At 38.4% G+C, this 21,140-nt stretch overlaps 1 protein-coding gene across 5 annotated transcripts in view; it reads left to right on the forward strand.

Annotated features, from left to right (window-relative positions):
• RIBC2 (RIB43A domain with coiled-coils 2) overlaps window positions 1-17,863 on the forward strand; it is a 28,891-nt gene extending 11,028 nt beyond the window's left edge. Inside the window, exons 5-9 of one of the 5 annotated variants that reach the window (XM_065033190.1) lie at window positions 1,907-2,134; window positions 3,709-3,875; window positions 4,850-10,522; window positions 12,123-16,756; window positions 17,268-17,863. In XM_065033190.1, the coding sequence (XP_064889262.1) occupies window positions 1,907-2,134; window positions 3,709-3,875; window positions 4,850-4,931 (477 nt within the window). In that variant the 3' untranslated portion in view covers window positions 4,932-10,522; window positions 12,123-16,756; window positions 17,268-17,863. Of the gene's footprint in view, window positions 1-1,906; window positions 2,135-3,708; window positions 3,876-4,849; window positions 10,523-12,122 lie in introns of all 5 variants that reach the window. The other 4 variants (XM_065033170.1, XM_065033181.1, XM_065033201.1 and 1 more) reach the window with 4 other exon arrangements.
• Window positions 17,864-21,140: the final 3,277 nt, after the last annotated feature.

Consider the following 21,140-nt stretch of genomic DNA (forward strand, 5'->3'; position numbering starts at 1 on the left):
TGCACAGAGCTGGGAGTTTTGTCCAGTAAGACTCCCAGACAGCTCAGAAATTTTAGGCTCTCCCTCTTACTGAGAAGGTTAGAATTGCAAGATCTTGGTGCCATTTTTGGACCTATTGCTAGATCACAGTAGAATTACATTAATCGAGTGATCTAAACAAAAATTGCACATTTTAAGCTTCAATAATTCATCATAGGCCAGTAATTATGTGAGGCCCATTCAAAATGACTTTCTGTTAAATGTGATTTACTCTGGAGCATCTTCAGAACTAAAAAATAATTGCTCTATTCATATTACTAATGAGCTAAAAGTACATACACAGACACTCTGGTTTAGTCTCCCAAAAATACCAGATGATTGAAAATTTTTGCTGTTTTTGTTTTATTTTTTATTAGAAGTTTTTTGATTTTTGAACAGAGCATGAGACAATCCTGAAAAAACTGGAGAGATGGGTGTCCACTGGTCTGTCGCGGACAAGATATATGTGTAAAGCTACATAACTGAGAGGCAGGTTTGGTAACCTGTGCTCTTTGTGCCTGAGCAAGAAGGAGATTGTCTGTACTCTGTCCAAGTGGAAGCTGGCAGTCAGCATTGTTCCTGATGGTTTAGTTTACACATTACAGAAGAATGAGACAGATTAGAAATGAATGATGCATGGCATTATCATTCTACTTTGAATTAGTTTGCTTGGTCTAGTTCTTCTTTGGAAGGTAATTACTTTCAAGTAAAATCCTTTTGCTTTCTGGAATTTTATGAGGGGAAAATTTCCTCTGAACGGGAGACTATGATCTTACAGTGGTGTATTGGGTCTGTCCGAGACAGAGTTAATTTTGCCTATAGCAGCCCTCATAGCGCTGTGCTTTGTATTGGTAGCTGGAAAGGTATTGATAATGCACCAGTGTTTTGGCTACTGCTGTGCAGTACTCGCACAGATTCAAGGCCATCTCTCCAACATTCCTCCCTGTCACCCAGTACACTGGGGTTGGAAAAGATCTTGCAAGGGGACATGGCCAGGGCAGCTTACCCAAACTGACCAAAGGGATATTCCTTGCTGTTTGACGTCTGCTCAGCAATAAAAGCTAAGAGAAGAGGGGGTGAGGGCGGGGAATTTGTTGTTACTACCTTTATCCTCTGGATTAAGTGCTACACATACTGATGGGAAGTGGCTGGACATCGCCTGCTTATGGGAAGAAGAGAATAAATCTTCTGTTTTCTTTTACTTCCATGTGTGACCTTTGCCTTTACTTTATGAAACTGCTTTTATCTTGACCCACAAGTGTTTTTCCAACTTATTTTCTCCCTGTCCTGTCCTGCTGAGGAGGGAAGTGATAGAGCAATTTGGTAGGCATCTGGCATCCAGCCAAGGTTAACCCACCACACGTGGACATTAGAAACAGTAATTTCCATAGGAAATGCATATTATGTTTTCCAATACTACTGATGTATTCCCATAGTGTGATTCAAGTTTGCATTTTGGATCAGCAAAGGCATCTGCTGTCTCTTTCTTTTGAGTGCCTAACCATGCTCTCCAGGTATATGTAATATGTATCAAGGCTAGTGGTTCAAGGTTGTAAATGTTTATCATAAATTTCTTCCATATTGTGTCTGCCTTGCAAATTGCAACTGGTGTTTGCTTGTGGACTAATGTGAAATTAGTTTTTATTTAATTCTGGCTTTTCTTATAAAACAAAATTATTTTTCCCCAAATTACTTGCTGTATGTGATCTGACAACATTTAAGAAACGTATTAGCCTATAGGACCATAATCATAGTATTTATATGTGATGCAATTGACAATGGTATGCAAGTTGGAAAGAAATCTGTTACGATGTGCTGACTTTGTTGCACCCCTTAGTTAATATTTTCTCTTGGAAAACTATCAGTTCTTTCCTTTCACTTAACTTAGGCTGCTGAAGTAGCTGAGAGAAAGAAGTTGGAAAAGCACCAAAAAATGAAAGATGACATGGATGAAATTTCCGGCCTCCTTCAAGGAGACTTACTTTCTGAAAACCCTGAACAAGCAGTCAGTTCATTTGGTAGACATCGTGTGATCACAGATCGATGGAAGGGAATGAGTAAGGATCAGCTGATGGCAATCCGTTACTCTCAAAAGGAACAAGTTCTGGAGAAAATGGTATTTAAGCTTACATGCATATTCTCTATTCCTGGTTGTAATAATATTATAGAGGATGCTTGTAGAGGAAAATATTTATTGTTTGCCCTGCATGTCCCATTATAAGACTGTGTTTTTCACTGATCTGAATTTTACCCAAACTTTAATCCGTCAAACTGAACACAGTGTCTCTGAAGCAGCTGGAAAATGTCATGGAGCAGCAGGAGTGGGCTGGAGCCCTGGGGTATGGCTGGGAGGAAGGTTGCTGTGGAGCCCAGGGCCAAGTGGCCTGGTGGTTCTTGGGTCACAGTCTGTGGTGGTCCTGCCGAGGAGCAAAGCTGTGCCACAGCCTGAGGGCCAGGCTTCATTGTGCAGTTTAGGACTTAAAGCTGCATGAGTTACCTGTAACGGATGAGAAGGAGTGTGCTGCTCCATACGGGAAGAAGAGCCAGGGGCTGAGGGTAAGAGCAGGGCAGCTGGGGCATCATTCTTGTGCTCAGGGCTACTCAAGCAAGACAAATAGAACAGGTCTAGTGTTCCTGCTCATGCATATTTCATCGTCATATTTCAAGTTCATGAACACAACAGAGTTTTCTTCCTACCATCCCACACAACTATGAGCCATGTTCTGTGACAGAGTTACAACAGAAAAACAAAATATTGCCAATAATTGCTGCTCTTAAGGTGGATAGAAGCAGGCAGTCAAAATGAAGAAATCTACCCTTCCTAGGCAGTCATGAGTGTACAGGCCTAGGTATCGTGAAGTAAGAAGCTACTTACCTCATTCAGTGCAGAGGCTGGATTCATAACAGCTAATGAATAGCTGTTCAGTTTTATTTTTTAATCCCTATAGTACCATATGCTACACTGTGTCTTATCTACTGCTGTCACTAAACCTGAAGATAGAATTGTCATTGTCATGGCTCTCCTGTGACCCTAAAGTAAACCTAGTCAGCTAGTTAAGCTGGCAGAAAAAGAGCCCCACCAAGGAAAGTGAGTTTTTTGCAGGCCTGGTTTCTTGAATTATTTCAACGTGATGTCAGACATGAAGTAAGGAAGTGGTAGTATAACAGAGGCAAAAAACCCAATTTTGCTCTAGGCATCTGGTGTTGGTGGCTCAGTTACTACACTGAATTAGCTATATTTTAAGGCACACTGATGACTACTAACTTCTAACCTCAGTAAATGAGAACTCCTGCAAACAAGAACTTGAAAAAAAAAACAACAACAAACAAAAACCTCAAAAGACAAAAAACAAACCTGTTTTGCTGCTCTGGGTTTTTAGAGAGATCTAATATGTCAGAAAGAAATAGTAATCTACTGATTAACTTCTGCCAGGCAGCAGATCCAAATTTTCTTACCTTGTGCAGAAGTAGGAGTTTGTCTTGCTCCCTGGAAAAGGACAGTTTTCTGATCTGCAGTATCTTACTTCTGCCTAAAGCATGGGCTCCTACCTAGTTTTCTCCGTTTCAAGTGTTACCCCTAGTGTTCAGTAAAGGCAAGCAAGTTTGGATGAATTTACCAATCAGACTTTACATATACTGTTTCATCTTTGAACAAAGAGAAAAAGAAGCAATTTTTTTGCACTCCTATAGAGACTAAACGAGGAAGAACGCCGAAGAGATGCCGAATGGGACAGGCAACGTCTACAGGCTGCTAGAGCGCAGTTGATTTTAGAGCGGCATCTAGAACGACAAAATCGGGAATACCGCCGAGCTTTAGATAATGTAAATGCAGAGCTATCTCGGGAGCAGAAATCAAAGTAAGTAACAAAAGAGTTTTCTTTTTTTTCAAATAAAAATCTTTACCATTGACACAATAGCTTGGCTTTCAAAGAGCTTTTTCACTTGTATTGTTTGTTACTTTTAAAATACATTTGTCAAAAGTTTATACTTACTTAAGCTAAATTGTTGATTTTTAAGTGTGTTTTTCAGTACTATTTTAAACAATATTCAAAGAGTAGGTTATGATTGTTAGTGATTAGTGACTTACATGTATGGATTAGTAGCTGGAAGTCTTAAGTCTTCCACTGACAACAGACAGTTTATACAGATAGCAAAATCAAGAATAAATACAATTAATTGTGCAGAAAATTACATTATCAGGTGTAAAACAGTATGTATATCTTAAATTTACTTTAGCTTTCTGAAACAAAAGAGGATGGGTATCCACTGACTTCAGTAGAACTGCCAGTTTCTGATAGCTTAAGGTTAAGCAAACAGCACAAACAGATCTCTTCCATTATCTATAAGAAAACTAGAGGATTCTTTAGCTGACCACTGGACGTGTCTCGGTGGACAGATCTTGTGTCTGCTCTAATGGGAAAAGGAGGAAGATACTATGTGAAGAAAAAAAATAAACCCAAGAGATTTGGTGTTCTAGTCTTCCGGTCTTTTTTTTTTTTTTTCCTTCATCGTGCGTACATGCATTTTGCAAAAGAATTTCCAGTACCTGATGTTTTTCTGTTATGAAAGCAAAAATTCAGAATTGTGTTAATTTAGTTCTTCACTGTGTGATTTTTTGGAAACTTATTTTAGGGTGAAGAAGTTTGCTACATTGAGACATGGCATACATTTAGGAGGAAAAAATCTAGTTATATTTAATTCAATTTAAAATAATTCTGAATTTTATGAACATTTATGACTGCTTATGCCTTACCTCTTTAGGTTTCTCAGGTTATTTCCATATTATAATGGGAAAACATTTACTAACTGCATTTCTTTTATTTATTGCTAGGAATATTTACCTTAAAGAAGAAGAATTTTCAAACTTTCCAACAGACCAGTACTATGCACAGTTTAATACAACCAGCCGATGACATTCTGGATGCATCAACCTGAAATATACAGAAGTATGTAGACATATTAAAAATTTAATTGAGAAATCCTATGTTTTATTATTTTCATCTGTTCCCTACCCTGTTCAAACAGTACACTCAAACTAAAAGTCTGCTAGGCCACATCTGTGCTAAGAGGAGGAGAACACTGTAATAGTTTTTGAACTTTGTTTTCCCAAAAAGTATTAGTAGATTCAGTAGTAGGTTGTTTGACTGTGTGTGTCTCAGGCATAATGGAATATTTACATTTTCCATGCCTTTAGAAATAATTTTCTGGAAAGGAATCACGATGTAAAATATATTGCTACTTAAGGCAACTTGGTGTCAGAGAGCACTGCTGCTTGACATAGATCACAGGTGATCTACACTTAGCAGATTGTATAGCAGGGGAGAAAAGATGACCTAGGCACAAAATTTTGTGGTTTTTTTTTCTTTTTGAGCTTTCTTTTTTGTTGTGTTTGGTTGGTTTTGTTGTTGTTGTTCGGTTTTGGTTTTGTTTTGTTGGTCTTTGTTGTTTTGGCTTGGTTTGGTTTTTTAAGACAAAAAAGGCCAGAACATAAAAGCAAGCAAACAGGAAGAAATGGACAGCTTGGTTCAGAAGTGTCACTTTTATTGCCTGATAGTGGGAATAAGAAGAGAAGAAGGGCATGTAGAGACAGAACAAGGGGTAATGGCTGTAAACTAAAAGAGGGTAGATTTAGATTAGATGAAAGGAAGAAATTCTTCACCATGAGGGTGGTGAGGCAGTGGAACAGGCTGCCCAGAGAATTTGTGGATTCCCCATCGCTGGAGGTGTTCAAGGCCAGGTTGGATGCAGCTTTCAGCAACCTAGTCTAGTGGAAGGTGAGCCTGTCCATTGCAAGGAGGTTGGACTAGATGATCTTTACGATCCCTTCTGACCAAAACCCTTCTATGCTTCTGTGAAGATGTGGATATTTACTGAGATGATTATAGCAATAAGGCATGACACAGAAATGGAATGTGTGTTATAGTAAGTGGGGAAAAGTGTGGGGCGAAAATATTCCAACATATGCTGTCACTCATTAGAAATAACGGAGAAAATTTAAGGGCAGTGTGCTTCTGAAAGAGAGTGTAGGGAGGGTTTACAGATGTGATGGAAGAGGGAGCACGAAGTAGGTGTGTACCAAACAAAATCAATGAGAAAAATCTCAGTTTGAGTGGGGCAATTCAGGGAAATAGTTTGCTTCCTGGCCTTATGGTTACAAAATTGACTTAGCAATGGAAGAGCCAGTCAATGATCCTTGAAAAATTGGCAAGTGATACACATGAGAAGAAAATATGAAGAAGCAATGGAAGAAACTAACTGCACAAGAGACATGGATGATGGAGATATCCAGAAGGCAAAGAGATGACATACAGAGGACTGGAAGAAGGATTAGAAAACTTAATGATACAAAACAGATGAAAGAATGAGAGAGAGATGACCAGATATTCAGCTAAACATCCAAGACCTCTAAGAGATTGTAAACACCTAATAAAAGGAGAGGCAGTTCATGAGAATACGTCTTCAATACGTATTTGTAGCTTGCCGGAATCTGGGATGTAAACTTGTGGTTAAAACTTCCTCATAATATTGGCAAAGATTCCTCTGATTGTTCTTTGTATCAGGATAAATAATAACTTCGAGTTCTGATGAAACAGGTTGAAGATGTCCGCACCAAGTTAAGTAGGAAAGATGTTTAAGAAACTGAGGCCAAGGTAAACTCTAATGAGTTATTCTCATCTTTGTGAAAATAATGAAGAATGCATGGTTCTCAAGATAGCTATTATTAGGAGGATTTTGAGGTGTTTGAAGGAAGCATTCCTTGAAAGGGCACTATTCAAACAGGTCTGTCTGCATTCCTTGAAAGGGGACTCTTTTCAAACAGGTCTCTTTGCTCAGCTGAAATAGTGTCCCTGTGGGATCAGGCCAATATGACTAATTACCATTTTGAACAACGTAATAACAGCAGAAGTCTGGAAAAGACCATCATGTTAATCCTTCTAGATGGAGAGGAGTAAGCAAATCAAGTAGGGAGAGAGTATAAAAATGGCTAATAAAGTGTCTTGGGACAGTATAACCCATAGCCAAAAGCTATGTCACAGTTTTAGTTTATTAATACAAGTGGAACTAATTGCAGTATGGGTAGAAACCAGGTAGAAATGCATTATTGCTGGAAAACAGGAACTGAAGAATATGCTGTTCAGCAAGGTTTGAAGATAAAACCTGAGAACAGATCACACATGCACTACTAATGATGAGCTGGACTACAAAGAAGTAAGAAGGGATGGGATTCAAGAAATTCTAATGTGGTAGCATTTGGAGATTCATTTATTCGTCAGACTAGGATTCACACATGGCTGGATGTCTTTGTAGTATTACCAAATACTATATTAAATTAACAATCTCAGGAGTGCAGATACTAGAATAGAAAGGCCATCAAATGGTTCATTTTGATCTATGGTGAATATCTCCGTCTCTGACTTTTTTTTTTTTTTTTTTAACTAAAGTTTTAGTTATTGGACAGAAAAATTAATAAAGAAAGTGTTGAAAAGTTCATGAAGTTGTTGTCATTTGTCCAACTTGTGTGAGTAGGTTTTTACAGACTTTACAACAGTTGTACTTTGGGTTAATAACCTGGGAAAAGGTATGTATTTAAAGTTTAAAAAAAAAAGTTACAGTGGTTGAACTGAGTCCAGTATTCTACTTTTTCCTGGGTTTTTTTACACTTTTTTTTTATAATTCCATACACTGTATGCACAAAACCTTTTCACTTGTTCCTAGGAGGACTTGATATATAAGTAATTTTGTATTAGAGATATTTTCATATTAAGCTACACTTCTTTGAATATTGTATATTATGTGATAGATTAACTTGTATTTCCTTCTCTGAAGAGAGACTAGCATGAAACTGATGTTTTTATAGAGATGTAAAAAAGAAGGCCTTCTAAAACTATTGAATTAATGGATGTTAACAACAGCAAAATTTGGCTAGCTAATACTTCCAAGGATAACGATTATTCCCTGCCTGGTCTATTCATTCTGTTTTAATCTGTTGCTGTATACTTCCCAAGTTATATCTGGGACATCCTTTTAACAGTATCTACTTGCTTTTAGTTTTCAAAGTTTATACTTCTATAATATTGTACATAATACTGTCAATGATCAATATGCGATGTTTAATTTCCCCACTGAAAAGGCAACTGTTAACTTTTATGAGCTGGTCACTGTCTGTACTTCATAATATAATTTCACTCATATAATTGTATTTGCTTTTAGTTTTGCTGTAAGCAAGATTCATGTATCAAAAAATATTGAATCTACAGATGAACAAACAGGCAGGTAAAGGAGTGAAGACTGAGAGGTGACATAGATAGAATATATGTGCAGCTTTGAAAAATGCATGTCCATGATGCTGTTGAGCAAGATAATGGTGATTGCTTTCAGGAAAAGAAAACACAAAATTACTCTGGCTGTTGTAGAAGACATCAGTTTATGTTAAATGACCTTGCTCCTTGCTGTGGGGAATTTCTCCATCCTAAATCTGGAGCAAAGCTCTGACCCAAGGAAATTCTTAGTAGAAAAGAATCTCATGGCAATCAGTTGGTTTGGTTATGTTTGTAGTTCTGTAATGTTTAAATTGCATTGGTATAAATCTTTCTGTGTTTCACTGGAACGTGAACTAGCTAAATGAGATCTATTTTTCAGTGTATCTCACTACATAGTGAAAAGTGCATAGTTAAGTCTTTGAAATTATGGTAATTGGTGTGAGCAAATGAGTTTGAAATTCTGTGTATCGTTACCCTTCCTCCATTTCTTTCCCTAAAGAGGGACTAAGAAATGTGACAGAATAAGTATCCAACTAAATCATCTTCCTCTCTTTGATGAAGGAATATTAGTTTCCATCAAACTGTCTTAGGGACTTGCAGAGCTATAGGTGCTTGTTATTAAGTTTAAGAACTGTGATAGAAAATTATTTTTGCAGACTCCATACCTTTTGTTTTTTTGTTTCTGAACCTGACATCTTCCAGCTTTGGTTGGTGCTTGTTAATCTTTTTATGAAAATATTTTAAAATGGTGAACAGCTATTCCCTGTTTTCTTTACAGTTTTTTAGACCTCTGTCACATCACCATTTAATCTTCCCTTTTTCTAGGATGAAAAGAATCCTTAGTTGGTTCAGTAATTCCTCATTAAACAGCTGTAATGTATATTTCTCAGTCCTTGCTAACCATTTCTGTACTTCAAGAATTTTACTACATAAACTTTTTGAGATTAAGTCAGAAGATTGTGTAAGAATGGTATTTTCTATTGTATTTTCCATAGTATTTATATGTATATTTCCCTATAATCCCAACATCTGTTTTGGTTTCTTGGCCATTGTTGAGCAGTGAGATGCATTTTCATAGAACTCTATACTCTAACTCGGTGATCTTTTTCTTCAGTGGTATCAGCTCATTCAGGGCCACCAAATATATATAAACGTAAGGTTGTGGGCATTTTGTTTGATTTGGTTTAGTTTGGGTGTTTGTTTGAGGTTTTATTGTGCGTTACTTTTGGGATTTTTTTTGTATCAAACTTCACCTACCATTTTATCTCCCCATCACTCAGTATCACAAACTTACTATGCAGCTCTTTTCACCATCTTTTTGCTACACTGGTAGGTTAATATGAGCAGTAAAGTATATGATCACAATATTTACCTCCTTTTTCAGTATGTTGAATACCATTTTACCAGGACAAAGTCTTGTGGGACTTGATTAGTTGTTTCTCTTCAAACCAGACCATTGATTCTTGACAATTTATTACTGTCCATTTTGTTATGCTGTTCTGTAATCTCTGTAGTCCACATAATGGCTTGAGACATCTACCAATATGTCCACATAATAAATTATTTTGGTTTGGAAACATCCCTACTCACACAAAAATTTTCTTAAATCTGTTTGCAATAACCTTATTTCTTCTGACTGCTGTTCCTATAAATTTTGTCTCCTACAGCCTTCTCTTTCAGACTACCTGCTACTTAGGTATTCACAAATGAATAAAAATTTTATGACTTAATTAGATCATACCAACTAGTTAAAATATAAAGGGCCTTGGACAGCTTGCACTGAAGTAGATTTCTCATAATTGTAAAGAGTGATAGCCCAGACTTGTGAGAATGGTATCTCGTGCCGGATAACCTCCCCCAAGTACATGTGATGTGTGAATGTCCTTGGGCCTGGTCTGTGAATGAGTGGGAACATACCTGAAACAAACGTAATGTGAATGTGGTATGTTTTTAATAACAATTATTGAAAAAACATCTTGTGTAAGCTCTTAGTCCAGGCCCATATCTGTAAATGCTATAAATTGCCAATGGTTAATAAAGAGGGTCTCAGTCTGGCTCAGCTCTCTGCTCTGCCCGGATCTGTGCTCCTTCCTGAACAATATCTCTCTCTGTGTGTGCATCTTTGTCTGCGTCCTGGTGTCCATCGTTCCTCATCATCGCAAGTGCTGCCCGGTGTGAGTGTTTGACCCCTCTGAGGCCCTTCATCGAGCAGTGTGTGTGGCAGCGACCACGCAATCTGATGGGTGAGTAAATTTTACTTGTGGCCACGTTAATCCCTGGGGAGTAATAGGGACAAGCTGTCCTCTTTGAAGGAGAGAACTGCGGGATTGCGTTAGTATGGGGCAAGCTGCTTCTCAGGAACATAAATTGTATTTACAGGTTTTACTACATATATTACGTTCTTCTGGGTATCGTATTTCTGAGAAGCAGGTCACTTCACTCCTGGTATGGGTGAAAGAGAATTGTGATTGGTTTCTGAGTGATGGTATGTTTGACAGTAAAATTTGGAAAAAGGTTGGGGAACATCTACACACAAAAGAATTTAGGTTTTGCAGTTCCCGATGATTTGCATGTAACTTGGCGATTTGTGTACTCTGCGCTGTCGCAGTTACAGTCAGCAGAGCAAATAATGCAAGGGCAAAAAGGGGAATATGGAAAGAAAAACACAAATGAGCAGGTTGCTAATGATTTGAGTCTTGACAGCACTGACAGCACTAATCCTTTTGAGTCAGGATCTGTAGATCTCGAAAAGGAGTCAGATTTATATCCATCATTAATGCCATCACAGCTGTGTAAAGATAAGGCAGAAATTTGTGAGGAGCTGGGTCAGGAGTCTAAAACTCTGCCCACAGCACCTCCTTTGCCTCCTTTTAATGATGCTTATACAGCACACAGTAACCCCTTCATGACTAAGACGGCAGAACACAAAGGGGTGATGCAAAAATGCCGTGAAAAGGCTATGGAGCATGGCAATTTTTCTTTCGCTTTTTCAGTTATTTACAAACCACAACAATCACCAGAACATGACAGAATACCTTATAAAATGGTTAAGGAGTTAAAAAAATCTGTGCAAGAGAATGGGTTACACAGTCCTTTTAAAATGGAAATTGTTGAAGGTATTGGTGCCACATACGTAATGACTCCATGGGATTGGAAATTGCTTGCTAAAATAATTTTAACACCAGTGCAATATTCTGTGTGGCAATTAGAGAATCAAGATCTTGTGACTGAACAGGTCATGGAAAGTTTGTCATCAGGAGTAGGGATAAATCAGGATATGTTGCTAGGAACCGGACAGTATGTCACTCCACAAGCGTAGGCTGGGTTTCTGCAGCAGGTTTCTGAACAGCCAACTCGTCTTGCTATTATGGTGTGGCGTCGGGTCCCGGAGGCAGGGCAGTGCGTAAACTCGTTTGCAACAATAAGACAGGGACCGCAGGAGTCTTAGATAATCTTCATTGACAGACGCAAACCGCTATAGCAAGGCAGGTTGAAAATGAAGATGGAGCGAAAGTTTTACTGCTTCAACTGGCACATGACAATGCTAACTCTGACTGCCAGGCTGCTTTGTTGTCAGTGAAAGGTAAAGCCACTGATGTCATGCAATATGTTAAGGTTTGTCAGAATATAGGGACTGAAACACATCAGGCTTTAGTATTAGCAGCCGCGTTGTCTCAGCTAAGTGTAAATCAAGCGAATCTTAAGTGCTTTATTTGTGGTAATGAGGGTCATGTCAGTAAATACTGTCCTCAAAAGCGCTATAAAAAGCAGAGAGGATGCTCACCGCAGTTGTGCCCTTGCTGTCAGAACGGATATCACTGGAGTAATTCCTGCAAATCTCAGTTTGATAGATCAGCGAAACCCCTGCTGGGAAACTGCAAGAGGGGCACAAAACCCGGTGGCCTGCAATCCAACAGGGTTTGGAATCCGACCTCTCAGCCGCAGAACGATCTCTCCCCCGAGAGTAGCAATAGTATCACAATCCGGCGCACAGTCTATGATCTCATCCCTGCAATCGCAGGCAGCGCTGGGTTGGATTTGGCAACTGCGACAGAATTGTTAATTACAGAATCCCGGATATATTCAGTAAGTACCTCTGTATAGGGACCTTTGCCTAATGGATTTTTTGGATGGATTATTGGATGCTCTACTGCTAGTGTACAAGGTATATTTGTCCTTCCTGGTGTAATTGATGCAGACTATGTCGGAGAGATTAAAATCATGTTTACAGCGACTCAGATTCCCTGCAAAATTCTAGCTAATCAGCAAATTGCACAACTGTTGCTCTTGCCTACTGGGTCCCTCAAATAGTTACAGCTGAACAAGGTGATTTTGGTTTTGGAATTTCTGGCCAACCACAAGTATTTTGGTCCCAGGAGATTTCTACACAGCAACCCATGCTTACTGTTTAAATTCAGGGCAGAACCTTTACAGGGCTAGTGGATACTGGCACTGATGTTTCTATCATTTCTAAACAAGACTGGCCAGGAAACTGGCCCCTAAAAGTAGCTATGGCCACAATTGTTGGAATTGGAGGAACTCAAACAGTGCTCGGATGTTACAGGTTATTGGCCCAGATAATATCTCAGCTTGGATTCAGCCATATGTGTTACAGACTGCTATCAACCTTTGGGGTAGGGATTTGCTATGGCAATGGCATGACTTTAACCACTGCAGGCACAAATTTATCTTAAGGGTCTCTTATCTAAAGCCCCTGCTCAAACTTGGTTGTCAGCCAGGCCGGTTTGGGTTGACCAGTGGCCCTTGAAAGGGGAAAAAATTGCTCCAGGCTCATTCACTAATTCAAGAACAGCTGCAGGCAGGACACATAGTACCTTCCACAAGTCTGTGGAACACTCCCATTTTTGTTATTCCAGAAAAATCAGGGAAATGGTGTTTGCTACAAGATTTATGTGCCGTTAATGTAGTAATGCAACCTGTGGGAGCCTTACAATGTGGCATCCTGAATCCCACTATGCTGCCTAGTAATTGGACGCTACAGATTATAGATTTAAAGAATTGCTTTTTTACCTTTCCACTACATCCGGACAATTGTCAGTATTTTGCTTTCTCAGTTCCCAGCATTAACAATGCTCAGCCTATGCAGCGTTATCAGTGGACGATTTTACCACAGGGCGTGATGAACAGCTCCACAATTTGTCAGCTTGTTGTGAGTACTGCTGTGCAGCCTACACGTGAGGCATTCACAGAGGCTGTAAAACATCATTACGTGGACAATATCTTAGTTTGTGCTGAACAATCTGATTATCTACAGAGTGCAGTAACACACTTACTTCAAGCTCTGAAACTTCATGGTTTACAAGTTGCGCAGGAAAAAGTGCAGACTGTGCCTCCTTGGAAATATTTAGGCTGGATTTTAACAGAAACTATGATCAAACCCCAGCCTTTGACAATTAATAATGATATTAAGACATTGAATAATTTATAGAAATTGATGGGTACAGCTAACTGGGTACGACCCATGCTTGGAATTTCTACCCATGAACTCCAGCATCTGTTTAATTTGCTAAAAGGAGATTCAGATTTAGCATGTCTTTGCGCTTTAACTCCACAGCATAGAGAGAATGAGAGCTGGTAGCACACGAAATTACAAACTTATAGGCTGACAGCATTCGATTGGACTTGCAGACATGTCTGTTTATAGTTACAACACAAAACCAACCTGTGGCTATTGTGGGACAGTATGATGAGAATGCAAACAGACTGATATACTTGGAATGGATTTTTTTGCCCAGTTCTTTCCGTAAAACTATTACTCAGCCCCTGAAATTGATTGTTACTCTGATCAAAAAAGGCAGAGGATGGATTCAGGTCTTTGTGGGCCATGACCCATCTCTCATATATGTACAGTTTGTGAAATCTGATTTTGATTTTTTTTATTCACAGTCTGTGTCCTTGCAAATTGCACTAGCTGGTTTTCTTAACAGCATAGCTTTTGGCATCCCTAAATATAAAATGCTGCAGAATCTGCAAGTCTTTGACATCAGACCGTCCTGTCCCACATACTCGCACAGTTTTTGTTGATGGTTCAGGGAAGTCTCATAAAGCTGTAGTGGTCTGGTGTGATGATAACGGTTGGCATCATTCTTTTTAAAGTTATTAAAGGTACAACCCAATTAGTAGAACTTGGCACAGCTTTACATGCCTTAGAGCTTTTTAGGGAGGAACCTCTAAATTTGGTTTGTGATTCTGAGCACGTAGTCAAGGTCTTACAATGCATCCCCTCTGCTTTTCTTAAAGAAATCTTGCAACAGCAGCTCTTTGAAATGTTTGTATCATTGCTTCGTGAACACTCTTTTTGTTACTCATATACGCTCTCATACAACTTTACCAAGTCCCATAACAGAAGGCAATGCAGTTGCAGACTCTTATACTGTAGCTGCAGTCCGCTTCCAGTCTGCCAGGGCTTCATATGCTTTTTTCCCTCCAGAATGCTGCTGCTTTAAAAAAGATGTTTGGTCTCACTCTCGAACAAGTGAGAGACATAGTGCGCTCTTGCCTGGAATGTCATGGTCTGATAACAAGTTCGCCTTCCCTTGGAGATAACCCTTGCAGGCTCCCAGCTAATGACATTTGTCAGTCTGATGTTACATGTTTCATCTTTTGGCCATTTGAAATATGTACATGTTTCTATAGATACTTTTTCAGGTATGCTTTGTGCACCTGCTCATATGAGTGAGAAAAGCAGAGATGTTCAGTGCCACTGGACCCGCTGTTTTGCTAGGCTGGGTGTGCCACAACAGATTGAAACTGACAACGGTCCTGGATACACTGCTAGATCCACGCAATATTTTTTACAGCAGTGGGGTGTCTCACATGTCACAGGTATTCCACATTCTCCCACTGGTCAGGCTATCATTGAACAAGCGCGTTCCACACTGAAACAAATGTTGTTAAAACAAACAAGGGGGAATATGATGCCTTAAGAACAGTTAGACAATGCAGCATATACTTTAAATTTTTTTAATCGTACCATGCCCCCTTCTCTATCACAGTAGTGGAAAAAACACTTCTGTGTTCCAGATTCACTGTCTCAGAGACTAAAGGTTTCATACCGGGATACTCTGCACAACAGTCAGTGGCAAGGGCCTGTAGAACTAATCACCTGGGGGAGGGGGTGTGCTTGTGTTCTTCTTCCAACAGGACCAAAGTGGCTTCCTGCGAAATATGTTAAACCTTTCTATGAGTTGGACAAACATGACCCAGGACCCAGTACCAGAGATGCAACACCTGTCCCTGCAGCAGAGGGTAATGAAGAAACAGAAGAGACCCAAGAAAGAGGCCAGTGATGTTACCTGGGGGCAGCTAAGAAGTTACAGCAAAATGCAAGTACTATGCTGGCAGCAGCAGGCCCCTCACTCCAATTAACACCTTCTTAGCCTACTTGGCTATCATCTCCTATGACAGTGCAGTAACAATAACACACACTGGGTAGGTGGTGCATGGATACCACCAGAAGGTCAATTGCTGGAAAACAAGGATCGGATTGAATTTAACCAAACACAACAGTGTTTTGTTGAGACCCCTCCTGTATGTATTTCTAAGAAACCTATTAACAATTGTTTGTCAGAGAAGTTTTGTCTGTTTTATCAGTGATGGGGGGATGGAGATGTGGCTCAGAGCAATTTGGTTTTTGTTTCTATTCAGGGTCTTAATGTGTAAGGTATATAAGACATTTTGAGTTTGTACTGGGCCCCTTGTAAATTAGAGGCATTAGCATATCAGAATTGTACAGATTACTAACTGGTTAAAAAAAAAAAAAAATCTTTCAATCCATTTGTTTTCCTTATTAGGATGACTAACCAGCCTTCTCCAATATTTATTAATAACTACAATTGTTGTAATTTGTATTATTCTATTCTATTGTAGGTTGATTTGCAATAATAATGTATAACAGAAAAATGACACATAATGTATGATGATCCGCAGTGGGCATTCAAACTCACCAACAGAATGCCCCCTTTTGACTTTGGAGGCAAGAGGTGACTGCAGTACCACTTCAAAGTAGCCTGTCAGATGACTGTGGTCACAGGTTGGATTGTGTGGCAGTTGCACATTCCCCTGAAATCTGGAGCCTTCAATGAAGAGGCTGATGGCTCTTTAGCACCTTTTGTGCCCCACTGTGCCTGTCCCCACATATATACACCTAGAGTGGTACCAAGGTGTTGTCAGTCAGCTTCACCGCTACCAACTGATGGAGCAGGAGGGGTGGGACCCTTGGTCAATTGACAGGGTCCTTAACAAAGGAGGTGCCCAGACTAGCTGCAAAGCTTCTGGTCTATGTTGTAATGCCCACAGCCACATCTGACCAGACTATAAAACGGGGTTCCCGCCGAAGACATGCTTTGAGTGGTCTTCTCGGAGCTGCGGGTCTGTAAACTGGAGCCCTCTCCTTAGACAGGAACATGGTCTAAGGAAACTTCCTGGGATTGAGAACACCTCACCTCTTCATTTGGGTGAGTGATTATTTACTGGGTGTATCCTTGAATGAGTCTCGCCTAACCCAGGCGAGTGATTATTTCTTGTGAGTACCCTGAAGTAAGAGGCCTCTAGTTTTGTTTCTTGTGAGTGACTACATGCACGTTGTGGATCCTCATTATTCTTATGTTATTGTATTCAAATAATCTCCTCAACTAATACCTGAACCTGTATTTTATGTTATGTTGTCAGAGTGCTAAATATGTGTAATACTATTGAAATTGAATTATAGTGTTTATGAGTGAAATCAGGTAAAACAACACCTCCAGAGAGCAGTCTTAGCTAATGTGCAAGGCCTGATTTAGGATTTAGCCAGTGCCCTGCAAAACAATTGTATAATTTGTAAGAATTATCACTGTAAGACATAATGGCTAACATTATCTAATAGCATAAAGTTATTAGACCCAAAAACTTGGTTTTCAGGCCTCAATCTGCATATATGGGTTTTTGTGGGAATCAGATGTGCTTGTGTAATGTTTTTTCTTGTAGTTCTCCGAATCATCTGGAGAATGATACAGAATGCAAAGAAGAATAAAGCCAGGGTCCTTGCTGTGCTCATTGTGAACCTGATGTTCCAAAACAAAAAAGGGGGAGAGGTTGGAAAGTAAAGATGTGGGAAAGCAAGGTGTGCGATTCCAGCCACCTGGATGATACGGGAAGATCAATACTAACATGACCATCTGGACGGTCAAAGAAGAAATAGTACTAACATAATTAGATCATAGCAACTAGTCAAAATATAAAGGGCCTTGGACAGGTTGTGCTGAAGTACGTTTCTCATACTTGTAAAGAGTGACAGCCCAGACTCACGAGAATGGTATCTCGGGCCGGATAACCACTTCCAAGTACATGTGATGTGTGAATGTCCTTGGGCCTGGTCCGTGAATGAGTGGGAACATAACTGAAACAAACGTAACATGACCGTGGTGTGGTTTTAATAACAGTTACTGATAAAACATCTTGTTTAACCTCTTAGTCCAGGCTCATATCTGTAAATGCTATAAATTGCCAATGGTTAATAAAGAGGGTCTCAGTCTGGCTCAGCTCTCTGCTCTGCCTGGCTCTGTGCTCCTTCCTGAACAAGATCTCTGCCTGTGTGTGCATCTTTGTCTGCATCCCAGTGTGCATTGTTCCTCCATGCCGCACTTGATAATGTTTAATTTTGCTTACTTTTATTTTTTTAGTAGTTATTTTCTTAATTAGGAATTTTCATAACATCTAGGAAATTTAAAAATATTCCCACTGGTTTTATTTTACTGCATAGGTGAGAGAGACAAAATAAACTACACAAACAAAAAAAAATCCCTGTTACCCACATGCCAGTGGGCTGTTTATTTTCTTCCAATAATATATGGATGTTCTGGTTTTATCAGTTAATTAAAAGTTTAAAGAAAAATAAGTCTGCTGTTTTATTTGCTATTTTACAAGAAGAGATGGCTGAGTTACTAACGTAATTACATTTCTTCCTCTAACTTATAAAAGCCTAGTAAGAGTCTTATAGGTATTAGTGAGCTTTGGATTACAGTAGCTAATGAAATACAGCTTTGAAGTAAAATGTAATACTTCCGTAGAGTGTTTGCATGGTACAAGAAAGATGTTTAAAGTGTATCTCCAACTTCATAATAAAAAACTGAAAAAAAAGCAATTTTTCAGCTAAAACAAACAAACAAAACCCCAGAACATCATAAATCTAAAAGGAGTGAACAGACCTTATAAAATAATTTTTTGGTGTTTTTCTGGCTCAACTTTCGCCATTCACTGATTTTTTTCATTTGTTGGCATGAATAAAATTAACCTCTGAATTGAACTAATCAGAATTAAGCCTATTATATTAGTGAATTTTGGTTTGGTGAACAACATGCGATTTATATTATTACGAGCATTAAATTCTATACAAATAGAATAAATGTCTATTGGAAGAGTGCAAATCTTCATGTGCAAAGTTGGTGTACTAATACGGATTTGGAGGAGTTCACTTAGTAAATTGCTGCTGCTGCTTTGACAAATTGCATAAGTTGTTATAGCAATATTAAAGAGATTTCTACTCTTGTAAACGTAGCTATTTCAAATACTGAAAAATTATTATAGAATGATAAAAAAGTATTAATTATCTTTTTCTATTCTGTTTCATATTTCTGTGAGGATCTTGATATTTCTCTGTTCAAATGAGTTATATTTAGACCACTTTCTCATAACCAGTTTTTAATTACTGAAGATATTGTTTCGTATCCAATTCAAGGGACATTAACCTCAAAACTTGGCAATGTAGGCAGATATGTTACATAATCATAAATTCAATGTACAAATAAACAAGGCAAACTGTTCATAGACAAAGGGCCATATAGATTTTAAACTGGAAGAAAGTTTCTGAATGGGAAAAATAATCAGTTTCTGAACAGATAAACTACATTTTACTAAGGTTTCCTGGTTTTCCTGATGCAAGGGTGAAGTTAAGCTTTATTTTCATCTTTTAGTGAAGTGTTATTAGTATTTTCTTCTTACCTAATGTTATTTTAGTAATGCTAATAAACAAAAGGATTTAATGAAGACGGGTCAGTTCTGGTTTTCAGACTATAATTGTACTCTTCTTTATTTGCTTCTCATATACCTCCACGTTTCTTTCCTGAGGATACTGTGTTCATTCCCAGCCCTGTAATACCTCAAAACTGTACTTCAAATTCTTGAAGCAAGGAAATACTCTGTATGAATTAGGGAGAAATTGAATAGTAAGTCTGTTCCAGTAAATTTTATGTGTGATTTCTGTCGTATCACATTGTAATTATTACTAGAGTGAAATGCTTTTCAGATGACATCACATGGAACCAGGAAAAACTGAATACCTAGCAGACATTCTACTTAAAGGCTGATGATGTATTGGGAGTATGAGGAGTACTTCAGACAATAATTTAATCAGGATAGATACTGCTTTTTGGAAGCAGAGTTTTATCTAAAGGTGAATTTATTTAAGGGTTGGTTTAGCTTATTGTTTTTTTTAATTAACTTTATTAAATAGATGACCGCTACTGTTCTGTATGTTTCTTTTGTTACAGTTGTATATCTGTGCCTATTTTTGCAGGAATCTTTGAATACTTCTTTAGGACTTCACCATACTTTGTGTTTGCTTAAATGCTTTTCCAAATAAACTGTCCTCTTATTTCTAGATTTATTACAAGAATGGGACAGCACTGCACAGCCAGACACCTTACTGATGGTATGTACTACCTGCATTTTATGCAGTAACCTTCAGAAAGATACTCCTTACTGTAGTTTAAAGTCATAGTTCTTCTTGACTGAACTATCAGCCAGGAGAATGGATCAAAATGTATAGAGGAGACTAGTAGTGAAAAGTGAGTGCCATATAAATATAGATTTGTCCCAAGTTTAGAGAAAATTCCACTGGTTACTTCAGTGATGTATAAAATACTTGCATGAGTATTTGCCATCAGGCGAGGAGGACGTTACTGTTGGATTTTTTCTTGTTGATGCTCTAACTCAAAAATGTAGGGCTGCTCAGCAAAATTATAGTGAACTCTGACCCTGAGAAGTCTAAATCCTGTGGCTTCTTATTAGCAATCATAATTCATCACAGCATAAACCACAAAAATCTTGTCTGTAGGAGAAACCACAGAAAACAAACAGCAGCCACTAGACGTCATAGTAGAAATTGCACAATTGCAGTTAACATAGCAAAAAATAGTCATGTTAAGCTCCAGAAAAAAAAAGGCCCCTTCTTTCTGTCCTTAGAAAAGATGGATAAAGGTAGATAATTCTTTTGTAATAATATGTGAGCTAGTGTAATTATCCCATTTTGCAATAATACAAGAGAGTGGAAGTACTGAGGATCCAGATACATCATCATCACACCGATGTGAAACAAAACAGCAGTCCCATATGTGGTCTGGCTATCTTAGCAGAATATTGGCTATTACAGTGGTGGTGTTTGAAATATGTTAAAAAAGAAAGACTACTGTAAGTACTAGCTATCTATGACACAGCATTTAAAATGAAAAATATTTAGCTTTGAGCTTTATTAAATTTTCTGTGATCTTTTTCCATCAATACAACGTAAGAGTTAGTTCATACCACTTCCTTGTTTGAAAATGCTATGAAGGAAATGAGGATTAGAAAATACTGCATATACAGGACAAAATGACAAAAAAGAAGAGCCAACTACAGAAAAATATTACCAATGAAATATTTTGTTTAAAAACCCGTTAATATTAAAATATTAGTTGTTGTTTTAATGCTGTCATTGGCAATTAAGTGATGAGCTATTAAAACATAGATGTCCTGGAAATTGGTTAAAATACCTGAAACCAATGACACTGCTCTGGAATCAGGATGAGTGAGGAAATGGGTGAA

This window comes from Columba livia, chromosome 1, assembly GCF_036013475.1.
Source record: "Columba livia isolate bColLiv1 breed racing homer chromosome 1, bColLiv1.pat.W.v2, whole genome shotgun sequence".
In the NCBI taxonomy this organism is placed as follows: domain Eukaryota; kingdom Metazoa; phylum Chordata; class Aves; order Columbiformes; family Columbidae; genus Columba; species Columba livia.